This window comes from Ochotona curzoniae, unplaced genomic scaffold (genome assembly GCF_017591425.1).
Source record: "Ochotona curzoniae isolate NIBS_2020 unplaced genomic scaffold, NIBS_Ocur_1.0 contig_883, whole genome shotgun sequence".
Lineage (NCBI taxonomy): Eukaryota > Metazoa > Chordata > Mammalia > Lagomorpha > Ochotonidae > Ochotona > Ochotona curzoniae.
The window spans coordinates 64,836,643-64,859,744 of NW_024466599.1; the positions used below are offsets into that span (position 1 = coordinate 64,836,643).

General features: G+C 40.7%; 1 protein-coding gene across 2 annotated transcripts in view; it reads right to left on the reverse strand.

Annotated features, from left to right (window-relative positions):
* Nucleotides 1-227: 227 nt before the first annotated feature.
* Nucleotides 228-23,102, reverse strand: part of FSHR (follicle stimulating hormone receptor) — a 157,316-nt gene continuing 134,441 nt past the window's right edge. The window contains exons 7-10 of one of the 2 annotated variants that reach the window (XM_040994129.1): nt 22,841-22,909; nt 22,654-22,728; nt 6,846-7,031; nt 228-1,658 (exon numbers count right to left, since the gene is read on the reverse strand). In XM_040994129.1, the coding sequence (XP_040850063.1) occupies nt 425-1,658; nt 6,846-7,031; nt 22,654-22,728; nt 22,841-22,909 (1,564 nt within the window). In that variant the 3' untranslated portion in view covers nt 228-424. The remainder of the gene's footprint in view (nt 1,659-6,845; nt 7,032-22,653; nt 22,729-22,840; nt 22,910-23,102) is intronic. The other variant, XM_040994130.1, reaches the window with a different exon arrangement.

Genomic DNA, 23,102 nt, shown 5'->3' on the forward strand with positions numbered 1-23,102 from the left:
GGTGCTTCTCTCTGAAGTTCTCTGCCAGTCAGAACACTTTATCCTTGCACTACCTTGTAGAAGACAAGAAATTCTGAAGCACTCACTCCATTGAATTTTGGCTTTTTTATTTTCACTAGGAATAAATCTTATCTGCCTATTTTAAAGGACTTATGCAAAGATTATTTATGATAATGTGAACAAAAATATTTTAAACATTATAAAGCACAAATCAAATGTGATTTAGCATTGTATTATTTTAATTATTGTTGTGACTAATAATTCTCCTGCATCATATGGAATTATTAAGTCTGGCCTCTGGTATACCAGGAAGGCGAAATTAGATAAAGTAGGAGGAAGTTATCTGTCAGTTACCTTACACTGTAATCTACACAGGCAAGATTGAGTTATCATTCAGAATCTAAATATATTTTCTCATTGTATTTTATTTTTTGGTTAAATGGCTTAGAGGTACAAACATGTAACTAGAGCCATTGCTGACTCTAGGGGCTGAAGAGCAGTGGCTATTCCTTGGCTGGGAGTTGTGGGCAGTGGATGAGAATTCTGTCCTATAAATGTGGGCTTGCATTTTGTAGCAGCCGAACCTGCTCAGCAGAATGAACAAATCTCTTCGAAAATTCTTGGTGAAGATGGCATAGAGGAAGGGGTTGGCACAGGAGTTGATGGGGTAGAACAGGACCAGGAGGATCTTTGCCTTAGATACTGTGATTAGGGGCACCTTAAGGGAGGCTGAAATGGCAAAGAAAGAGATGGGGGCCATGCAGAGGAAGTCGGTGAAGATGAGCAAAGCCATGCGCTTGGCGATTCTGGTGTCACTGGAGGAGGACGCGATGTTAGGGTTCCTCACCGTGAGGTAGATGCGGGTGTAGCAGCCACAAATGATGACAAAAGCCAGAACATTGAGCACAAGGAGGAGCATGACATACAGTTGTGAGAGAGTGCTGTCAATATCCATGGGCAGGCAGATGCTCACCTTCATGTAGCTGCTGATGCCGAAGATAGGAAAGAGGGCAGCTGCAAAAGAGAAGATCCAGCCCATGCCCATGACACTGGCAGCATGGCGCAGCTGCACCTTGCAGTCCAGCCGCATGGCATGGGTGATGGTGTGCCACCTTTCCAGAGTGATGACTGTAAGAGTGTAGACTGAGAGCTCACTGGCAAAGACCGTGAAAAAGCCAGCAACATCACAGCCTGCTCCAGTTTGCCAGTCAATGGCGTAGTTGTGGTATTGGCTTTTCGTGTGAATGTCAACTGTTGCTATGAGCAGCAAGTAGATTCCAATGCAGAGATCAGCAAAGGCCAGGTTGCACATAAGGAAGCGGGGAACTGTGAGTTTATATTGGCTGGTTATCAGGATCGTTAACACTACGATGTTCCCAGTGATGGCTAGGATGCTGATAAACCATATCAAGACTCTAAGGATGTTGTACCCCATAATATCTTCACATGGGTTGAACGCATCTGGCTTAGGGGAGCAGGAGACATCAACCATTTCATTGCATAAGTCATAGTCAGATTCACCATATGTCATATCAAATCCTCTGCCATAACTGGTTTCATCATCTTCAACCAAAGAGATTTGCTGACCCCTAGCCTGAGTCATGTCATCAATTTCTTGCCTTAAAATAGATTTATTACAAATTGGATGAAGTTCAGAGCTAGAAAAAACACAAAAGGAATAGAATTAACATATAGACCCAATGTGGAAAATACATTAATCTTTGCTTCATCTGGAAATGATAAGGTTTCTTCCTGAAATAATACTTATTATTATTTTTTCTTACATCTTGTCTGCCCTTGAGGCTGAGCACAAGGGTTATGCTGGTTACTGTAAATGAGCAGAACAACTTGTATATATATTTGTAGAGTTGGATGCCCCATTGGGGAAACTATCTAGCCACAACCTGAATGTGGGAAGGAAGGCGCCTGGGACTAGCTGAGCCTTGCTGTTAAGTGCAGATAATTTATATTCCTGGTATCAACTCCACCCTTTGTCTCCCCACATCTTCATTCAGCTATCTTTCAACATGCCTGAATAGCACATACCCCCATTCCTATACTGTCTACTCCAATCCCTGGAAGATCCAGCCAGTTCTCTGACTCAAATGGGAGCTGGTTTGCTTCTTTATCTAAGTAAATTAGAGGATCAGGGTCTGCAGTCCCCTCCCTTTGTTCTTTAACTTAGGCTATTAAGACACCGGCTCATTTTACTGAAGTGCTACCAGGCTGTCTTCTTTATTCTCATTTCCCAAGAGCCACAATAGCTTGCAGACCTGTGTTTGCATTGCAAGGTGAGTTTGGTTCTCTCATATTCAACACTTCCCTAGTAGGTGACCAAAAGAACAAATGCGGATTACAAAGGGCTCAATTATTCTAAGACTGTAGTCTACCCCTGGGGAGTTTGGTTCTTTTGGTGGTCACTCTTCTGTTTTCTCTTTTAGCCCATATGTATGAGAGACCTTCTCAAGAGGTCATAGGCACTTGCAGAAGGATTCAAGTGAGATCCAGAGGATAAATATCAGCCATGAGCATACCCATAAATATTCTAACCTAGCGTATTTTACACACTCTGCATGTGGAGATGCAGAATAACTACTACTGAATTGAAGCAAATGTATAGGATGGAAATGCTTCACCCTGGGTCTCCTTTTGGATTGAAGTAAATCTCTCTCACACACACTCACACACACTCACACACACACACACACACACACACACACACACACACACAGCCTCTCCATCCTTCCCCAGGGGACAAGTTCACAGAAATATTTAGTGACTGCTTCTCTCGAACTTGAATCTCAGATATAAATGCAGAAGTCAGTGTTAAAACCATTTGGAAACTCTCATGAGAGAGATGACTGAAGGCCCAGAAGAGAGAAAGATTCCCTTTGCACTAAAGGATGAGTGCTCACTGCGTGTCCAGGACACTGAATTTTCACCAGTGGCTTTGATTAGAAGAGCTACGAGGCAGAACTGTCTCTTGCCAGAAGTGAATTGCATTGCCAAGAAGTCATTTTTCTCTTGAGGAATTCTCGTTTTCATGAAGGGTATATCCTTTGTTTTTAGAGGCCAAACCAAATCTTTGTGATAAGACATCTCAAATCAGGAGAGGGTTGTTCTAAAGAAGGTACATGGTTAAAACACTTATATTTGGCTGTGAACAGAACTAGACTGCAGAAAATATTTTGATATAGTTGATGGTCTTGTAATACAGGCAAGGGAGCTTCCAAGATGGGCACAGAAGGGAAAGGAGGGCTGTTCTGTGGTTCTGAGTCTTCACGGCCAAGTGTCAAAATATTGTTATTAAATTGGCAATGTTGGGGCACACTTAAGACTGATAGAGTTATAACTCCATATATGAAGAACTATACTTTATGTAATACTATGGGGAAAATCAGACAGGCAGTGGGAATTAGGGGGGAATCCCTGACTACAAAATTGCATCATGGAATTCAAAAATTAAAATAAAAATAAAAACAAAATAAATTAGCTGCAGCTTGATTCTAGGAACAAACAGAAAGAAAACTGCTTCTTGCTGATTGCAGTTTGGTTTATTGGAATGAGATCTGACTTAACCATCTAAGGATGTATTTTGAATACTGATGCTTCTCTCTCCTGAGAAGAAATGACTCACTGACACTAGGTGGGGGAAACATAACACTGTATGTTTCTGAGATAAGAAACATGAATGGGAGCGGAGGGAAGTTAAGATGTACTCCTACAGTATTTTGGCATACCTTAAATATCGTAAAGAGTTGGACATTCCGATTTGGGGTCAGTTTAAATATTAAGCTTGGAAGATTTTTTTAAAGATTTTTTTTCCTCGGCTAGTCAGATTTGCAGAGAGGGGAGACTGAAAGATTTTCCATCTGCTGTTTTATTCCCCAAGTGGCTTCAATGTTTGGAGCTGAGCTGAGCTCTGAAGCCAGGATCCAAGAACTTCCTCCAGGTCTTCCTTGCAGGTGCAGGGTCCCAAAACTTTGGACCATCCTTGATTGCTTTCCCAAGCCACAAGCAGGGAGCTGGAAGGGAATTGGAGCAGCCAGGGTACGAACCAGTGCCCGTATAGAATCCTGTAACATGCGAGGCAAGGACTTTAGCCACTAGACTACTGTGCTGGGTCATTTTGAATCAATTTAAAAAGTGATACACTTGGACTCCAATTAATTAATGGGCAGATGCATGTAGAGCATCTCAGAATCTGAACTTCGGAGACAGGCACAAATTGGGGGTTCGTGTCTGAGTTGGTTCCATGTGGGCCAAGCTATACTGTATCTCACATGGAGCCATAGTTTCTGCCTCTGTGAGAAAGATGTAGTATTACTACAATGTATATTCCCAGTGTGAGAATGAAGGGAATGAGTAGGCAGAAAATGTCGACATTATGAAGATGTTGGTGGGTACATTACTGAGTTCTTGTTGGAGCACAGTTCTTGTGGGTATTTAACTGCATCAGCTTAACATAGAGTTGTGAAAAAATGGCCTAAAAACAAGAAAAATGAGAACAAGATGAGAGAAAAATGATAAGCAGAGTACAGAACAATGGCAAACATTCTGGCTCAATGACGTGGCCTTTTGCTAAGAGCTCGGGCAAGCCATTGGCTAAAAATCTTAGTCACAAGGCTCCACTATTTACACACTAGAGATTATTTTCAAATAAGGATTGGGAGAAGAGTACCATTATATGAGTTTAAACTCAAATCCCATTACCAAAACACATTACCTATAACATACAAAGAAATGACACTGTGTTAGGAAAAAAAAAAGCCTTAGATTATCTTCTGAGCAGCTTAATTGTTTTTGTATTGTACTTGTGTATGAAATTTGGTTACATGCCAAAATCAGTTTGTTATATCTAAAGATCAAACAGGCCAATACTGTGTTTTTACCTGTCCTGAAAGGAGCACAAATATGTCCCTTGTCGCACCCCAAGGGGCCTTGATTGTTAATTACAAGAGGAACTCAGTGGTGAGAGCCTAGAGGCCTGGAGGGCCCAAGGAAGGCTTCTTGGTAGGGAACATTATTAGAAGCCTGGAGATCTCCATCTGGAATAGCCACTACCAGGCAGTGTAAGACCTGAGGAGTTTGAGCAACATAGTGAGATAATAAATTCCTGCAGCATGAGCATGCCACAAGCCAGTCTTGCTGTGATCTTAACATCCTTCAGGATTTCTCTGGAGGAGTATTCAGTTCCAGGGACTTGGGGTGAATTGGTAGTTTTCCTCACCCAGGCTAGAATTATTCTTGCCTGGAATGTAAAAGAGGCAAGCCTTCTTGTACATTAGCCCATGCTGTTAAGAATGCAGGTTGTTGGAAAGAAATTCTCTGGTCCCTGAGCTACCCTATGAAGAATGCCCGATTCCGGATAGTTTCCCAATGATATGAGGTAATTTTGAAGAGCAGTTCTTTTAATGAATATAATTCAAGTGGGTGATTGTAGACTCCAAGTTCTTCTAAAACATTTTAGAATGTGTGATATTTCATTGTTTTGACTTACTTTTGAACCAAGGGTATATCCACATGGACAGGTCAGTGTACAAGAGTTCTAAAACTTTGTGGATAAGTGGAATTTAAACTTTGCTTTTGAGTGCTGAGTGTGATAGCCTAGTGGCTAAATCCTTGCCTTACAACTACCAGTATTCCATATGAGTGCTACTTTGTGTCCTGGCTACTCTACTTCCATCCAACTCCCTGCTTGTGGCCTGGGAAAGCAGTCAAGGATGACCCAAATGCTTGGGACCCTGCATTCCCAAGCGTGGAAACCTGGAAGAGACTCCTAGCTCCGGCTCCAGAGCTCAGCTCTGGCCATTGCAGCTACTTGGAGAGTGAACCAGTGGATAGAAATCTTCCTCTCTGCTTTCCTATTTTCTGGAGATCTGCCTTTCCAATAAAAATAAATGGAATAAAATTTTCTATTTATCAAAAAGGTAACTGAAATCCATTATTTTTTATGATATGTATTTTCCATGAATGTTTTGAGGATCCCCTCCATATGCTAGAAGTTGAAGAATAGAGAAGACTGGGTTAAATAGTGAAGTTATATCACAGGGAAGCTATTTTCATATTAGGTTGCTGTGCAAACGGTAATATAAATGTAATATAAACGAGTCATTTGAGGGCAGCTACACAGTGTGGGTTGTATATGTCAATCCGAGGGAAAGTGAGAGATTTGAGGACCTTGATCTCCAACAAGTTCTTACCTCCAGTGGATTCTTTCATGTGTGGAATAAGCACAGTCTCCAAAGCCACTCCCTTCCCCCCTCTGTCTAGATTCTAAAACTTTCAACTAGTTATCTGATAGGCCTTGGTTCTGGTTGGAATATCCTCTTTAAACCTATGCTTCCTAGAAAGCCACAGGGGTGGTATTGGGCTGTGAGGTGCTAGATTTGAATGTGCATCAGGGAGGCCTAGAGTAGTAGGGCAGTACTGGAGGTGGTACATCACATCAGTCTGTTGTGGCATTTTTGCTTCCTCACAAAAGTTGGTTGAGGGTAAAAGGATGAGGTTTTATGTGGGGGCAAATTTTGGTATTTAAGGAATCAATGTGCTATAAAGGAAACAGGAAGCAGGTACTAAGCACCAAGTAGGAGTCAGGCATCAGGTTTTGTTTTTCATGCTTCCTCATTGAATGTTTCTTGATACTTTAGCAGATGTGTATTCCTTTGCTGTGAACTTATTTTTGAAGATGTTCTTTCCCTACCACAGAAACGACTCTTCACTCTAGCATGCAGCTGATGGTTTCAGGCAGGGAACACTCTGCTCCTGGCTTCTCTGCGTGCTACATGGGTAGATGTTGGGGAAGGTGTCATAGCAGGGTTGAAAGGATCTTCGGGAAGACTTACGTTTTCCGTCTCCAGTTTGCAAAGGCACAGCAATGGCTGGGGTAGGTGAGACTGGCTTCCATGAGGGCAACAAACTTTTCCAGATTAGGAAGCTTTTTTAAGTTGTATGTTGACCTGGCCCTTAGCTTCTTAAGATTTTCTAAGCCACAGCTAGGCAGAGCATGGATCTTTGTTCTTGAAATATCTCTATGAGGAAAAAAGGTAAACATAATGTGATTATTATGGGGCTAACATTGTTTGCTTTCAGTAATAGGCAATGTATTAGACACTGTAGTGCTACTCTAATGTGAGTGAGGCTCCAGTTTGACCCAACAGATATTGGTTTAATCAGTGTTCAGCTCATAGGGCATTTGAGTTGTATGGGAACCCTGGCTGCAATTTGTGTGTGTGTGTGTGTGTGTGTGTGTGTGTGTGTGTGTGTGTGTGTGTGTGTGGTAGGAGGAGTTAGATAATAGACCACCCTGCTTCCTGGTTATATTCACGTTCTGATTGTTGAGCTTCACTGTTGCTGCAGTGTAGAAATAGTCACCTCCTCATCCATAGTCTATTTGTGCTCCCAAATTTGCACAGGACTGAAAGGTTGAGACCATCTGCTGCTGCTATGAAAGTAGTCCTAACAATATTTCTGATGTGCTGGTATGAAATCTGTGGCTGGCCAAATTTCAGAAAAAGGTGGGAGAGTTACATATCGTAAGAGGAAAAGGAGCCTGGAAGGCAGTAGAAGCAGCCCCAGTACCAAGTTCAAGTGGCAAAAGAAATGCAGTTGATGTCTGTGGAAGACTTTCCTGCAGATGTGCCCCACCCTGTTACATATTAGATTTATGTTCTTGGTCAAGTTATGGTACTTTTAGACATATAGACATATAGATCATGTTTACTTCTGTGAAGAGTAAATGAGTTTAAGATCTGCTTGACCAGCAGACAACACCAAGAGGGAGAAAGGAGGGCAGAGGTGGAGAGCAGGGAGAAAGTGATGGGAAAGGGGAGAGAGAGAGAAAGAGAGAGAGACAAAGAGACAGAGAAAGAGGGAGAGAGGGGGAGAGGGATATGTAGAGGCTGATCTTGCTATGTAGGAGAATCTTCCTGGGTGAAACAAAAGAGGTCTCATGGGAGCCAACACAGGTAAGTTTAATCAGATGCTTTCCATGGAAGGCTTCATGTCTCATTCTATTTGGTAGCAGCATCATTGATGTGATATATTGTTTGACAGTGCCATTGGTCATGGCAAGGCTCAAAATGAAGACCAGCTGGTGAAGAATGAGATTTAAAAGATGCCGGTTTACACCTGCTGGGCACATGTGAGCAGTTGCTGTTGATGGAGATGGCAGCAAAGAATGACTAGAATAGGTTCATTTAGACACCTTGTGGACCCTTGAATATTCTTAATATTAGAATTCCTGTGAAGTCAAAGTAATAAAAGAAATGAAGTTTGGAGGTGTGGGTATATACTTGCTAATAGTGTGTACTTATAGTCAGTTGAAAGTTACAATATTAAGGCCTTTTTCCATGTGCCCCACTCTTCCTCAAAAATGTATAGTGCCTTGTTACTCTAAGTGCTACACTGTTGGTTACTTTCCTTTCTTGCATTCCCTATGATGTTACTATTTCCTCAGATGGGCCCAGGCTTAATCCAGCACCCCAGAACTCAACCAGGGACACAACTACTTGAGTCTTCATCTCCTCTGCACTCCTAGGGTGCACACTAATAGGAAAATGGGATCAGGAACAGAGCTGCAATTCTAAGCCCGACACTCTGATGTAGGATGCAGATATCCCAGTGATGTCCTAACTGTTAGGCCAAATTCCCACTCAACTTCTAACTTGGCTTGGTTTCTCAGTTATGTTACACACACAGACACATGCTCTTTCAGAGATACTTTCTTGGCATCTCTTTGATTTCTTTGCATTTGTGCTTTGACTTCTTTCTAAATGTTTTGTCTCTCTTCTATCCTTTAAATTTTACTTCTTCAAATTTGGTACCCTCTAACTGTAAATAACTTCCTCATGATCTTTCCTTTCCCCTAGTTGAGACACTGAGCATATGCTAGTACTTCTAACTGCACACATGCCAATTCAGCTCTCTCAGTCAGATGTTCTCCTCACTTGTTGCTCAAAGCTAGGCTTAGCTGTGATGATCTACACTGCTGAGCTCAGCTGTGAGCCCCTGTGTGATGCTCAGGTTGATTCACATATTCAGAAGTAGTGATTATCTATGAAAAAACGCATCTGTCTGCACTTATCCATCTGAATCCATCCATCCCATTCATCCATCACCTCTGTGCTTATTATTCTTAGATGCCAATATGTCAAATTTGTTCATAGTATTATTTAAAGCTTATATATACTTAGTTCTCTGCTTCTTTTGTGGTCTATTACTGCTGAGAGCAGTTCATTAAAATCTGCTGCTGTGAGTTTGGATTTGTATATTTTTAATTTTGTCTCTTTTTGGCCTTATATATTTAGTGACTTTTAAAAGTCCATATAGACTTGGAAATTTTATATACTCCTGATTTTTAAATAATATATACTAGTATCTGTCTCCTAACTCTTTGAAGAAAGCTAATTGTTTACTGGTTCTTTCCTGGCTTCCAATTGTTGGAATCTGGGGTTGGTGTCTATATTTCTTTATCTTATCACATAAGTTTTGCCTAGTGTTATAACTTAAAACTTGTCTTATTGGTGACTCTGAAATTGTTGTATTGGTGGCTCTGAAATTTTTATTTTTGATTGCTTCTTTTTTTGAACTCTAGACTCTTACATTTAGTTACTCCTTTATAAGACTTACTTGGATATTTGAGAGTTCAAGCATTGAATATTAAAAGACTGAAAACTGTTGCACCTGCAGTTTTTCTGGTTGTTGTTGACAAAATGTTGAAGTCATCCTTGATTCCTTGCTTTTGTTCACATTCCATTTCCAGCCTTTCAGGAGGGCTTCTTAGCTTTATGTATCACATATGTTTGGGCGTTACTTCTATCAACATTCATTGCTGTCCCCACAGGATGAAAGTTTTGGTGTACCAAGGGATCTTTTCTAGTTCCTTCTTTGGTGTTAGAATTCTTCAATTATGGGTTCCCTGCAGGTAAGTGTCTTTTGTCCCTGGGATGAGGCTTCATCTTTCTGTTGCTAAATGGTATTGTTGTGCTGGGTACTTTTGTTTTGTTTTGGGGATGCTTGGGATGCTTGACATTCCTCTGTACCTTTTTTTTTTCTCATCAGATGCATTCTTCTACTGGCACTTGCTGTATTGTGTGTGACCAAATTCTCATTCCATCTGACATTGGGATCCTCTTTTATGCTTAGTTAGAAGTAAGCAATCCCACATTATGTCTACAACAGTTTAAATATTCTAATAAGTGACAGAAAAGCTTTGGAAAAGATCTTCAGAGGTATTTTAAACCAAGTCAGTGTTTACCTGTAATGAATTTTTCTCACATTTCTAAAAGCAAGCAATACAAAACAGATTACTTATTTCCTTTTTAAAAAATTGTATCTTCCTCTTTAAGCTTAGAATGGTTAAAGAAAAAAGTAGAGTGGGTGATTAATGCCCCAAAAGAAACAAATTCCCAAACAATGCATGAGATATCAGAATCAAGATGGCGGAATAGGGTAAGGACATGTTTAAATGAACAGAAAAACATTTATTCAGGATGAAGCAGAGAGGACATATTTCAGGAAATAAGAGAGGACAGAACAACAGCAGAGGGGCACCTGGAGACTGACAGACATAGGAAAGCAGCAAAAACAATGCTGTGCTGTTGCAGTGATTGATAACCCAGTGGCATTCAGCTAATGGTGATCTGAACTCCACCAGCAGTCAGAACTCCACCAGCAGCCAGAATTCCACCAGCAATAAGATGGGGAGGGATGTTTGCCAGGAGCTCAGAAATTGAACCTAGACAAAGAACTGCTTCTCCTACTGGTATTTTTGATTTGACCATGAGAAGAGACAGGGCAGCAGGTCCCAGATGGGCAGTGTAGGAACAGGGTGGATTTCACAGCCCTGTCCACCTCCTAGAGTCCAATTAGGCACCATTTTGTTTGAGGAGGCAAAGGCGATGGGGCAGGACTGTGCATGCATGAAGCTGGAAGTGAACTCATTTCTGGCATAGTGAACTGCAACAACATGGCATTGTATAGGTTCCACCCTACAGGTCCAGGTAGCCCTCATACCTGACAGTGAGGGCTCATTGCATTGCACTGGTCCTACAGGAAAATAATACTGACTATGGCATTGTACGGGTCAAGATAAGTCCGTGTGGCCCTCAGACCTAATGGCCAACAGTTTCCAGCGAGATCAGCACCGTCAACAACCTAGCTATATAGGACACCTGGTGTCCCCTAATGCTGGGACCTACTCCAACCAGAAGTGGGAGAAAGGTTGTACAGGTAGTGGTGCAGCCTCAGCAGTATCAGAAGGTAGAGAATGGTGAGCCAGGAGGTGAGGCTGTAGAGACCATGGTGAAGGTCTAACATGAGAACCCAGACCTGGAACTCCCTGGAGGGGGTGGCACAAGTGACTTCAAAGAAAGAGCTGTGTACCAACTGCCATAAGCAAAATCGAACTGTAGACCTGTGGGAGACCCGGAAGAGCTCCTGGCTTCAGCTCCTGGCTCTTGGCTTCAGATTGGCCCAGCTCCAGCCATTGCGGCTGCTTGTAGAGTGAACCATCGGATGGAAGATCTTCCTCTCTGTCTCTGCTCCTCTCTGTATATCCACCTTTTCAATAAAAATTTTAAAATCTTAAAAAAAAAAACTCACAGGATACCTTTCACAGGAAACCCTACATGCCAGAAGAGAATGGAGCAACACATTCCAGATTCTACAAGCAAAAAATTGTTGGTCCAGGATAATGTATCCAGCAAAACTTTCCTTTGTTTTTGAAAATGAAATAAAATTCTTCCACAGTAAAGTTAAAGGAATAACCCTCTTCCAAACCTGTCCTACAAAGCATACTTGAAGATCTTCTCTTGACAGAGAAAAGGCATAATGTCCACCGAAACCACAGCTAAATGTAAAATAACAACAGAAGACTAAAGCAACGAACAGCCCATTGCTAAAGGACAGAACCAAATTAACAGCTATTTGTATTAACCCTGAATATAAATGGCTTAAACTCATCAATCAAGTGTCACAGATTAGTAGACTGGATTAAAAAAAACAAAACCCACCTATTTGTTCCTACAGGAGATGCATTTCACTAACAAAGATCAGCGGACACTGTATCATGGATTTTGATTTTTTTGTTAGTTTCATCTCTTCAAAACACTTTATTCTGATTAAATTCTTCAGTGACTCATAGGTCATAGAGTAGCATCATTTTCTTCAAGAAGGTTCTTGATTTTCATTTCTTCAGCCACATATTAGTCATTCATTATCATGTTATTTAACTTCATGGTGGTGTTAATTTCTTTTATTTCTTTTTCATTTTTTTAGGTTTTACAGTTCTTTGATGTAGATCATAAGCATTCTGGCTCACATTAATTGTTGCTTTATGGATTACAACGCATTATCTTATTGCATTGGATACATGCTGTCAGAGATTGCAATAATATTACAATATATAGGTATTATTTTCCAGATTAACAACTTTTCATCACAGATTAAGGCAAATGTGGTATTTAACCTTTTGGGATTGGTTCATTTCTCTTAGCATAATGGATTCCAGTTGGGCCCATTTAGCCACAAAGAACTGCATTTCATTATTTTTTATAGCTGAGTAGTATTCCATGGAGTATATGAACCATAGCTTTCTTATCCAGTCCTCTGTTGATGGGCATTTCGGTTGTTTCCAAGTTTTTGCAATTACTGATTGTGCTGCTATGAACATAGGGGTGCATGTTGATTTCTTGTGAAACAGGTGTTTTGGATATATTCCTGGGAGTGCTATTGCTGGGTCATATGGTATGCTGATTTTCAATTGTTTCAGTATCCTCCATACTGATTTCCATAGAGGCCGTACAAGTTTGCATTCCCACCAACAGTGGAGTATGGTTCCCTTTTTCCTGTTGTTTATTTTGTTTTGTGGCTTTTCATTTAAGTGGATGTATAGTAACTGTGTAATGGAGACTATCATGTCTAGATGTGAGGATACAATGCAATATGCATCTCTACTTCCAGACAAAGATGGACTCCCATTGAAGCTGTTTACTATATCTTGACAATAAGATGCTGGATTCTCTGCTATTGTCCATGTCCGCAGTGGACATATGACTGTGTATGAAGAACAATGCTATCGTAATGATATAGGGGAACTCAGAAAGGGGAGAGGGAATTGGGGAGGGAATAAGGGAAATCCTAGAGCCTATAATAGTAAAAAGAAGTAAAATAAAAAAAAAAACAATGCACGAGCTATGACCCTACTATTTCATTTTTCTGGTGTAGATGAAAATAACTAAATTCTTTGACAGTCTTGCCATCAAGGGCCTGTTTGCTCTCTCCTTGGATCTAGGTTGAATTTTGATGCCACTGGATAACAGAGCATGATGGGAGTGTTGCTCAAATTCTGAACTTCACTGTTAAGAACATAGGTCTTGTAGACTTGTAAGTTCCCATAAAAGAACTCTGAATATCTCAAAGCAACTAAATTGGTAGGGTCTTACATCACTTTGAGAGCCATTACAGAATTGAAAGCTGTGTAGAGTGAGGGAAAGAACACACACACACACACACACACACACACACACACACACACACACACCCCTGTAATACACACAGATAAATCAGGCCATGTCAGAGAATGGGACAGTTTGGCACTGATTGTCCACACCACCTACCTGAACTGACACTGCACGAATGAGGGATGTGACATTTGGATTTCTGACATGCAAAATTACAAGCAAAATGGAATGATTGTTTCTAAGCTACTAAATTTTAATGCAGCAATAAAAATCCAAAACAGACTCCACTGAAGTCTCTGTGACTTCACCATCTCCATCATTTTTGGCAGATTTAGAGTTATTTTTTCCTTGAAAACCAGTAATAGTGCAATAACATTATATTCTATATACTTTCTGCATCTATTACTGCTTACTATTTTTGCTTTATGTACAGGCTCTTTGTGTTTGCATTTTATCTCTCCTTGTGGATAGAATGCTGTAGCTTTCTCAGTAGTGCCCTTCATGTAGCAAGCGCCAGGAAACGATTTCTTTGTTTTAGGTTATACTGGAGAGTGACATTACAGAGACGTAGGAAAGGGGCGGGTAGATCATCCAGCCAAATGTGGTGTCTTGACCTCCAAGGATTATAAAAAATCTTACACCTTGTGTTTTCTCTTCGGTGGCTTTATCATGTTTGACTTTATAGGTATGCTTGTTTGTCTCCTAAACCAGATTTCAGATGGCTTCAGAACAGAGATGGTTGGGGCCCTTCTGTGTTCTGCACCATATCTGTCACTGGACAGGGATCATGAGATCTTTTCAGTGGATCATTGTGTGACTAGTGAGTGTGTCTCAGCTTTATAATAAAAAATGACAGTCTGCAGCAAGTCTTATGGGAGGATTTATTCTAATGGGAGAGTTGTACAAGACAGACTAACAGAGAAAACTTGATTTTAAGTGGGTTCAGTAAAATGGTGTTCCCTCAAGAGGCATCAATAGCTGTGCGAATGATATCAGAGGTAGGGAGGAAGGGAATGAAGCTTGCAGAAAGATGGATGCTGCATCTTAGAATGAGCAGAATCCTGTGTTGGCTGGATTGACTTGAGTGCAATCCAACATCTGGAAGTTGGATAAGGAAGCCTCCTTGGAAAGCTATGTTGCTTTGTATCTGCTCAGTTTTCTGTAACTAGCATGTTAGATTTCTGCTTCTCAGAGTACTAAATATGTGTCCTGATACTAAATGAGAGGTGGATTTGCTGCTGTGAGACCAAGGCATTTTGTCATTGACCTGGGATCTTGATCCCCTGTGGCAGAAGGGAATGAGGGATACACAGTCACTTAAAATTTAGTAAAGCAAAAAAAAATTTTTTTTTTAGTAAAATCATTCTTAGAATATAAGAAAATCAGTGGAAATCCTTGTAGAGCTGTTTACATAAAATGTTACTGAGCATGGGGCCCTGCACAGTAGCCTTGTGGCTAAAGTCCTTGCCTTACATGGCCAGGATCCTGTGTGGGTATCTGTTCATGTCCAGGCTGCTCCACTTCCCATCCAGCTTCTTGCTTGTGACCTGGGAAAGCAATCAGTCTATAATGGGCTAAAGCCTTGGGACCCTGCACCCACGTGGTAGACCTGGAAGAAGCTCCTGGCTTCTGGCTTTGGATCAGCTCAGGTCCAGCCATTGTAGTCACTTGGGGATTGAACCAATGGATGGAAGATCTTTCTGTTTTTCCTACTCTGTAAATCTGTCTTTCCAATAAAAAATAAATCTTTATATATATTTTAATATATTTTTATTTTGAAATTTGAATTGTGTGGTACAATTTTATGTAGGCAGGAATTCCCCCCCAAACTCCCACCCCCGTCAGATTTTTCCCATTTTGTTACAATAGTGTAGTCCTTCATAAGGAATCATAATTCTATCAGTCCCTTATTTAAGTGTACCCTGACATTGTTGGTACAGACAATGTCAGACAGTCTAGCATCCCATTGTCTACACATGTCCAACAGTTTCATTGGGAATCCATCTTTCGTCTAGATGCAGGGATGCATCTTCCATTATACCCCCATGTCTGTATATGATAGACCCCAGTACTCCATCACTATACATTACTATAAGTGAGAAGCCATGAAACAAGGTCAACAACTGGTATGAGTTAGAACAGCCAAAACAACAACAACAACAAATTACAGTACCATGAAAAAAAATGCGCCACTGAGTAACCAACACATGAGTGATAAAAAGGGAACACAGAAGTCTCTTGGGAAAAATGATGCCATCGTATAATTCATGAGCCCATGATGAATTTGACTAGAGAAAATAGATTATTTGGAATGACCCAAACTGAAATAAAAAAGATCAAAACACATGGGATACAGCCAAAAAAGCAAACAAACAGTCAAAAACCAGTATGGATTGGACTATTGGAGTTACATTTTCCATGTTGGTTTCCTTATGTAAGAGAAAAAATAAATCTTAAAAAAAGTTACTCAGTATTTTCTAGAACAATCAAAGTGGGAAACTGTCAAGCTTTCTAAATGTTCAACTATTGGAAAATTGTTTTTTCTGCCCATAAATTAAGGAAAATCCATAGGAATTTATATCAATAGGGACAAAGAGAATTAGATCTTGTTTACTGTGGCTTGAGACTTAGTTGTACTGATATTATTGTACTAATCCGCCAGTGTTTTTCTCACCATTCCCCTACACACATACATGCTTCCATGTGTACACAGTTTATTACCTAACTTGCACCCTTCTAAATGGTTCAGAAACCTGATGTTTAACTCCTTGATCTAAATATTCTCTATTTGTAGAGTGCAAATATTCTTGGAGGTAATAACAAAAAGAAAGTTATTGTGATTGTTATGGTTTAGTTTTAGCTGTCAGTTTGCCTTGTATTAAGGGATACTTAGCTGGCAATTCCTTATTTCTGGATATCTGTGAGAGTGTTTCTAGAAGACCCTGACATTTGAATCAGAGAACTAAATACTAAGGTTTGCATTCACTTCATATGTGCTAACACCATCCAGTCAGCCAAGGGCTTGGATAGATCAGCAAGGCAGAGGGGAGGCAAATCCACTCTTTCTTTTCTGTAGCAGGGACATCATCTTCCCATTGCAGGTGTTCCAGCCTTTAGACTCAGGAACTTATACCAGTGGAAATCTGGTGTCTCAGGTCTTTTATCTCATACCTAAAGTTACAAGAGAGGCTTCCCAAAGTTTTTGGCCTTTGGACTTGGGCTGAGTTAAGCTGTCAGCTCTTTTGGTCCTCCAGCTTTCAAATGGACTGTTGTAGGATTTTTCTGTTCCCACATTAACATGAGACAATTTCTCTTGTAAATTCACATATATTTCATATGGAAGTATCTTAATGGTTCAATTTCTTTGCCAAAGCCTGATTAGGGCAATGACTATTGGCTAAAGCTGGGCTTGGAGAGAGGCCCAGAACAGAGAGTATGGCACAATGGGCATTCTTAAGAGCTACTATTAAGAGAGGTCAAGGAATCATGTGTTGGAGTTAGGTCTTGGAACCTTGAGAAGCAAGCAGCTGAGTTTAGAATTTACATGACAGGAGAATGACTTAATGAAATCTCCTTTTTGTTGTTGGGAACATGAGACCGGCATATAGAAGGTAGTCAGTAAATGGTTGTAAATAAATTCTAAAGAGAATGGACTGAAAGTAGGAAATGATGAATGCCTATTGCATAAATTCAGTCTTGAGAGGATAGAGATTCCCTCCCTCCCACCAGGTCACTTCACCTGCTCTAAGTCTTTGTGCCACACTGTGACAAGTGTTTATTAAGGGGCATCTGCTCTGTTCGTATAGCCTACTCTGAAAATTTTTGCAATTCTAATTGTACCAAGAAGTAGGAACATTTGTTACTCTACTGGAGATACTTTAGGCATAGTTTTGCTTTTACATCTGTGTTTTACACTGATTTCCTCACAACTGGGACATACAAGACACTCAACATCAGTTAAGTAAATCCCATGTAGGGTTGGCTATCCTCAATGATTGGGTCAGAATACTTACTTTATTCCTACCCTCAGTTCTGGAACTGAAGAGCTAGACAAGGAGGAGGCAGGAGCTGTGGGCTGATGTTTTTGATCCTTGTCTTTTGGCCTGGTCTGGTCTAATGACTGTGGTCTTTTTAAAATATCACTTTGGTTAACATTTCAACACATGTTATATTCTGGCAGTGAGTGGTTTTGAGACTTGCAAGCTTGAAAAGTGCCACCAGAGACACCGTGAGATGAAATGATGGCTGGCACTGAAGAGATTTAGTAATCCTAAATTGTTTCAGTACTGTTAGGATTCTTGATTTTGAGACAAAGAGTAGCACGGGAAGACAGCAGTCAGTAATATGACACGGAGTCAGGGAGAAGCAGGAGTTAAACAGAATTCTGTGTGCCATTTAATAAAGTATATGTTATAGCCACCACCACAAATTTGATTTGAACAATTTCTCTTTTTTTGTTAGAAAAGATGTTATTATAGGTCAATCATTTCCATAAGTGAGAGCACATTGCTGGTGTATGCTACACTGACAGATGGCTGGAAGACCTTCCTTTCATGATCCCAGGCGGGATAAAAAGGCAATTTACTATCTATAGGGCTGTGGGCACACTGGTAATGGCAGAGAATCATTCTTATACAAAATAACTCAGTGTTTGAATCTAAACTATCAAATGAATCTGAGCTATTGCCAAATCAATTTGATAAACCATCAGAATATGATTGTGCTGGCATCAACCTGCAAAGGCAGTGCATTAAATTGTCCCCATAGGAAATTCTTTCCCAAAGAAACAGAAATTGTGCAATGGCTGAAAAAAAAAGTAAAAGAAAAAGCTTAAGTGAATTCAGAATATCAGGTTAAAATGGTTGCTAATGTTCAAGGTCAAGACTCGTGAGGAGAAATGAAGGTGCTGGACTGTTCTCAACTCCATGGAGCTCTTGTGCACACTCTTGGCTAGTTCCACACTGTATTTTTTTTTTTCCCAATGGAACGGTTTGCCCTTGGCACCCTTAGGTATTTAGAGGCCTTCCATCCTTCCTTTACTGTTCTAGAAATTTTGTCTTCAGGAAAGGCGTTAGGGTAATCTTCATGCAACTCCCTTAGTATCCCTTACATATATCTTCTGGGAACTGTGGCTGTTCAGGCATACAAGACTCACCACAGTAAGCTTGTGTAGGAGATATTGTGCATGCTGGGCAAGGCTCCCAATTCTCACTATTGGTTCCAGGGCAGTGATTCTCAGAGCATTCTTGTACTTGCTACATTGGATCCACTGATGGAAAATTGTTAAAGATGCAAATTCTGAGGCTCCTACCCTGACCTCCTGACTGTCAAGCTAGAATAGTCAAATGTTGTTCCAGCTATGATTCTGACTCACAAACCAACCTAGAGTCACTGAGGTGGCTCACAGCCACGTTCTACTCTGGATATTGTCCCAAGATTTGGGACCCCCCCCCACTCCTGCTGAGTTCAAGACCTGGTCCCTTGCCCTAATTCAATACAACATTGAAGGCCCATCTAAACTCCAGAGATCTCCATATGTTGAGGTTCTGTTGCAAATATATCCCAGTTCAACTTCTCCTTTACACTTATTCTTGCTTTCATTAAGAATTCCCATTCAGTGTGAGAATTTTCTTCTAGAAAACTCCTAAAGACAACCAGATATATCTGAGTTTTCTTTTGGTGAGCAGCGGGTCAGTCTGTGCCAAGGTCTAACATTATCCTGGCTTGAGTATCTGGCAGCTACTACACATTCCAACTCCTCCTACCAGGAACTCATAGCCTTTGAGACAGACTCATCTGCTGCCTATCTCCAGCAGAAACAGCTGTCAGGCCAGAGCTTAGCTGAGCTGGCATGTCAGGATATAGAAGTGGGAAGTAGGCTAGTCCTCTGCTTGCATCCCAAGTCAGCAAAAGAGAGGCTTGAAGGGCATCAGTGGAATAACCTGTAAGCTCCAGATAGGAGCATGATGTTAAAGCAATCCACCTTCCCCTAAGGTGAGGAGAAGGAAATTCACAATTACAAACTCAGCTTTTGGCCAGGCTCATGCACATGTACCCTCATGCAAGGAGAGATAAGATAAGTGTGATATATTATTACTCTCTGCCATTTTAAGCCATGAGAAGTGCTTCATAATTCCATTGGATTTTCTGTAAATTTTACTCACTCAGTTCTGGCCAGATGCTCCCATAGTAAAAAGTGATAAAACAAAAGGCTTTTAACTTGAAGACCCTGTATAACTCCTTCTGAAAGTAACATCTCTCTTCCTCTTTACATTGGTTGCAGGACTGACTGGGAAATATGAATCTTATATTCTCTGTTATGCATTCTTCTTTTTAGGAAAAAATTATTTTTATTGCAAAGTCAGATATACAGAGAGTAGGAGAGATAGAAAAGATCTCCCATCTGATGATTCACTTCCAAAGTGATGGCCAGAGCGGATCCAATCAGAAGTCAGGAGCCTGGAGCCTCTTCCAGGTCTCCCACATGTGTACAGGATCCCAAGGCCTTGGGCCGTCCTTGACTGCTTTCCTAGGCCACAAGCAGGGAGCTGGATGGAAAGCAGAGCTGCTGGGATTAGAACCGGTACCCAGATGGGATCCCGGTGCATGCCAGGCAAAGACTTTAGCCACTAGGCTACCATGCCAGGACCTCTCTTAAGCATTCTAATGGAATGCTTTGGTCCACCTGCTCAGGAAAACACAGGAAAGCTATTCTTCCATGCCATGTTTACCATTCATGGCCTGTCTTCTGAGGCTGGGAAGGTGGTGTCATTTTCTCCTGTATTTTGGTTCACAGCTAGTTGCATGGTGCCTCACTGAAAGATGTTTAGATGTTTGAGTAGACGAATTTCTGTTAACACTATATGGTAGAAACACATGAAGTATAAAGCAGAAGAGCTAGTTTCTGGTCTAAGCCCTTCAGCTGTAGTCTGATCTTCAAATAGATTCTTTACTTCCTCCACCTCTGGTTTCCTCAGGTGGAGAAGGGCAAGTTGGGACTCCCATTTAGCTGGGCCTTTCCCAGGAGCAGACAGGGGTTAAAGTGCTATAGATTTGGTGTTGTATCTGTTGCAGTTCACATATGGAAACTTAGCCTATCACTGACATCCTGTCTTGAATGGAGAGAGGTACTTATTTAGGAACCCTGAAATATCTTGGAGTTTTTGGCTAAGAGAAATTGACAGCTCACCTGGGTGTCAAAGACATCATAATTCATGTCAGAGTAAATTTGTTTCCCAGGTACTCTTGGAATAAGGAAAATTGAGCATTGTAAGTTCTCAGTACTTTGTATTCTTGACCACTTGGCACTGTATGCCTGGTGCTTTCCCTTTGTTAGACCCATGTCCTGCTTTACACTTCATAGCATACATCAACCTGACATATGAAGGTGTATATTAAAATACTATCCAACAACATAAGGTTTCCAAGAGGAAGAACTTGATTTAGTTTCCCATCCCATATATGGGACATGGTGGAAGATGATCCTTAATGTCTTTCTACTGGGGTGGTTCAACAAGTTAAGCCTTCACCTGCAAGTACCAGCATCCTATATAGGCAGCAGTACATGTTCCGGCTGTTCCAGTTTCTATCCAACTCCCTGCTATGACCTGGGAAAGCAGCTTTAGAGAATGGGCAAGTAGGTAAAACATCTTACTCTCTCTGTGTCTCCTACTCTCTGTAAATCTACCTTTCAAATGAAAACAAATCTTGAAAAAGTCTGTCTACTGAATACGTGAAAAAAGCACACAGTACAAATGTGTATCTGTAGGTTTCATGCATATTTAAGAAACAGCTATTATTGCCTTCTTCAATGTTTAGGTGAAGAGACTTAGGTTTTGGGAGTAAAGGAACTGCTGTTATGCCTCTGTTTGAATCATGCCAATGCTCTCTTTTGCATATGCTTCCCATTTAACACTAGCCATTTTGGAATAACCTTTGAACTTGTCCAGGATAATAAATATACCTGGAGGAATCCATTCCTTCCTTCAGAGGGAACAGAATCTCGGGTGTGGGGTCATCACACATTCTTTGTCATAAATACTTGACATTTAATATTTATGTAGCTTCTGCTGCACCTTTTGGGCCAAATGATTGAGACACATAGGTTATAGCCTGAAGGAGATGAACAGTTATCAGGCAAAGACAAAAAAGATGTTGATAATTGTTAGGCAAGTAGACCACTAGACATGATAGCTGACACCACAAGATAAGAGGTACAAGCATGGGACTCCCAAATGCTTCAATTGACTATGGATAATCTACATAAGGATAATCTAGTGAAGTTTACACAAACTATTCTTATATTTAATTGTTTGCTTATCCTTCCTTTTTGCATCAAATTACATCCTTCTGGATTCCTTCTTCCTGAAGCAGCTACTTTAGGGAACTCAGTAGGCTTTGCTTAGAGCCCAGGAAACAAGGTATTTATAAATCCTTCGGAAAATGTGATTTAAGAGGACAGCAAGGTTACACAGGAGGAGGAAGGAGCTGATAGCTGAGATTGTCAGATTTAAGAGCATGTGGGACATAAAGTAATCCTTGATGGAATGTGCATCATAGGTTAGAAGAGAAAAGGGAACATTTAGTTTTGGAAGGAATGATAGGGGTGAAGAAGTGACAATAGAAAAAGAGTAGCAGATTTAAGGCTCTGGGGGAACTGAATGTGTCCCAAGGGGTCTAGAGAGAAGATCCCAACACAATGCACATTTGATTCTCACTGGGTTGAAGAAAACTCCAAGCTGCTGAGTTTTAGGAAGGAGACCTGTACTGTCTTTTCCAGGGAGGAGACCCAGTGAAGAGGGGTTATGAGTCTACACCAGGAGTCAGACCTGTTTGACCTTATATCCATGTTGTAACATTTACCTGGCCTTGAGTGGGTTACTTAGACCATCCGTGTAGGCTAGTTTTTCCTTGAATGGGAGGTTATTATAGGGATCAAGTGAGAAAATACATCTTCACTCTTAAGAACACTGTCTGGCTCTCAGTAAGTCCTCATTACACATGAGTACTATTGTTGCTCTTGTGTTGAAAGCTATACTGTGGATCAACCTGATTCATCCCTGTAAACCTTTTCAGATAAGCATGAATACAAACTGACATTGATTGCCAGTTGTGTTCTTGGAGCTGGTGAGAGGTGCCTACTAGGTAACACAGTTGAGTTCTTGCTCATGGAAAAAGGGCAGCTACTCACAGAACGATGGGTCCAGAGGCTCCCTGAAAAACATCATTAGGCAGTTCTTCCAAATTATTGTTATCACTTAGGTTCCTGGGAATATAGTTGAAGAAAAGAAAAAGGGAAACATAAAGACATGTGAATTTCACTATTGTAAGAGCCATTTCCCTCTAAATGGCCTGGAAGAATAGTCAGGGTTACTTACAGCTCATCTAGTTGGGTTCCGTTGAATGCACAGTTGTGTATTTCTTGAATCCCATTCTTTTTCAGCCATCTGAAATAAAAGGCTCATTAGAAACCCAACAATATCAGATGCAAACAATACAGGGATTTCATAATTGGAAGCACTGTGCAAGGTCAGCAGCACAGGTAAGAGGCAAAAATAAAATGCTACTCTTAAAACTTAGGGACAGGAATGGGAAGGAAATTGATTCATCTCTGTGTTGTCTTTTGTAACTTCTGAAGTT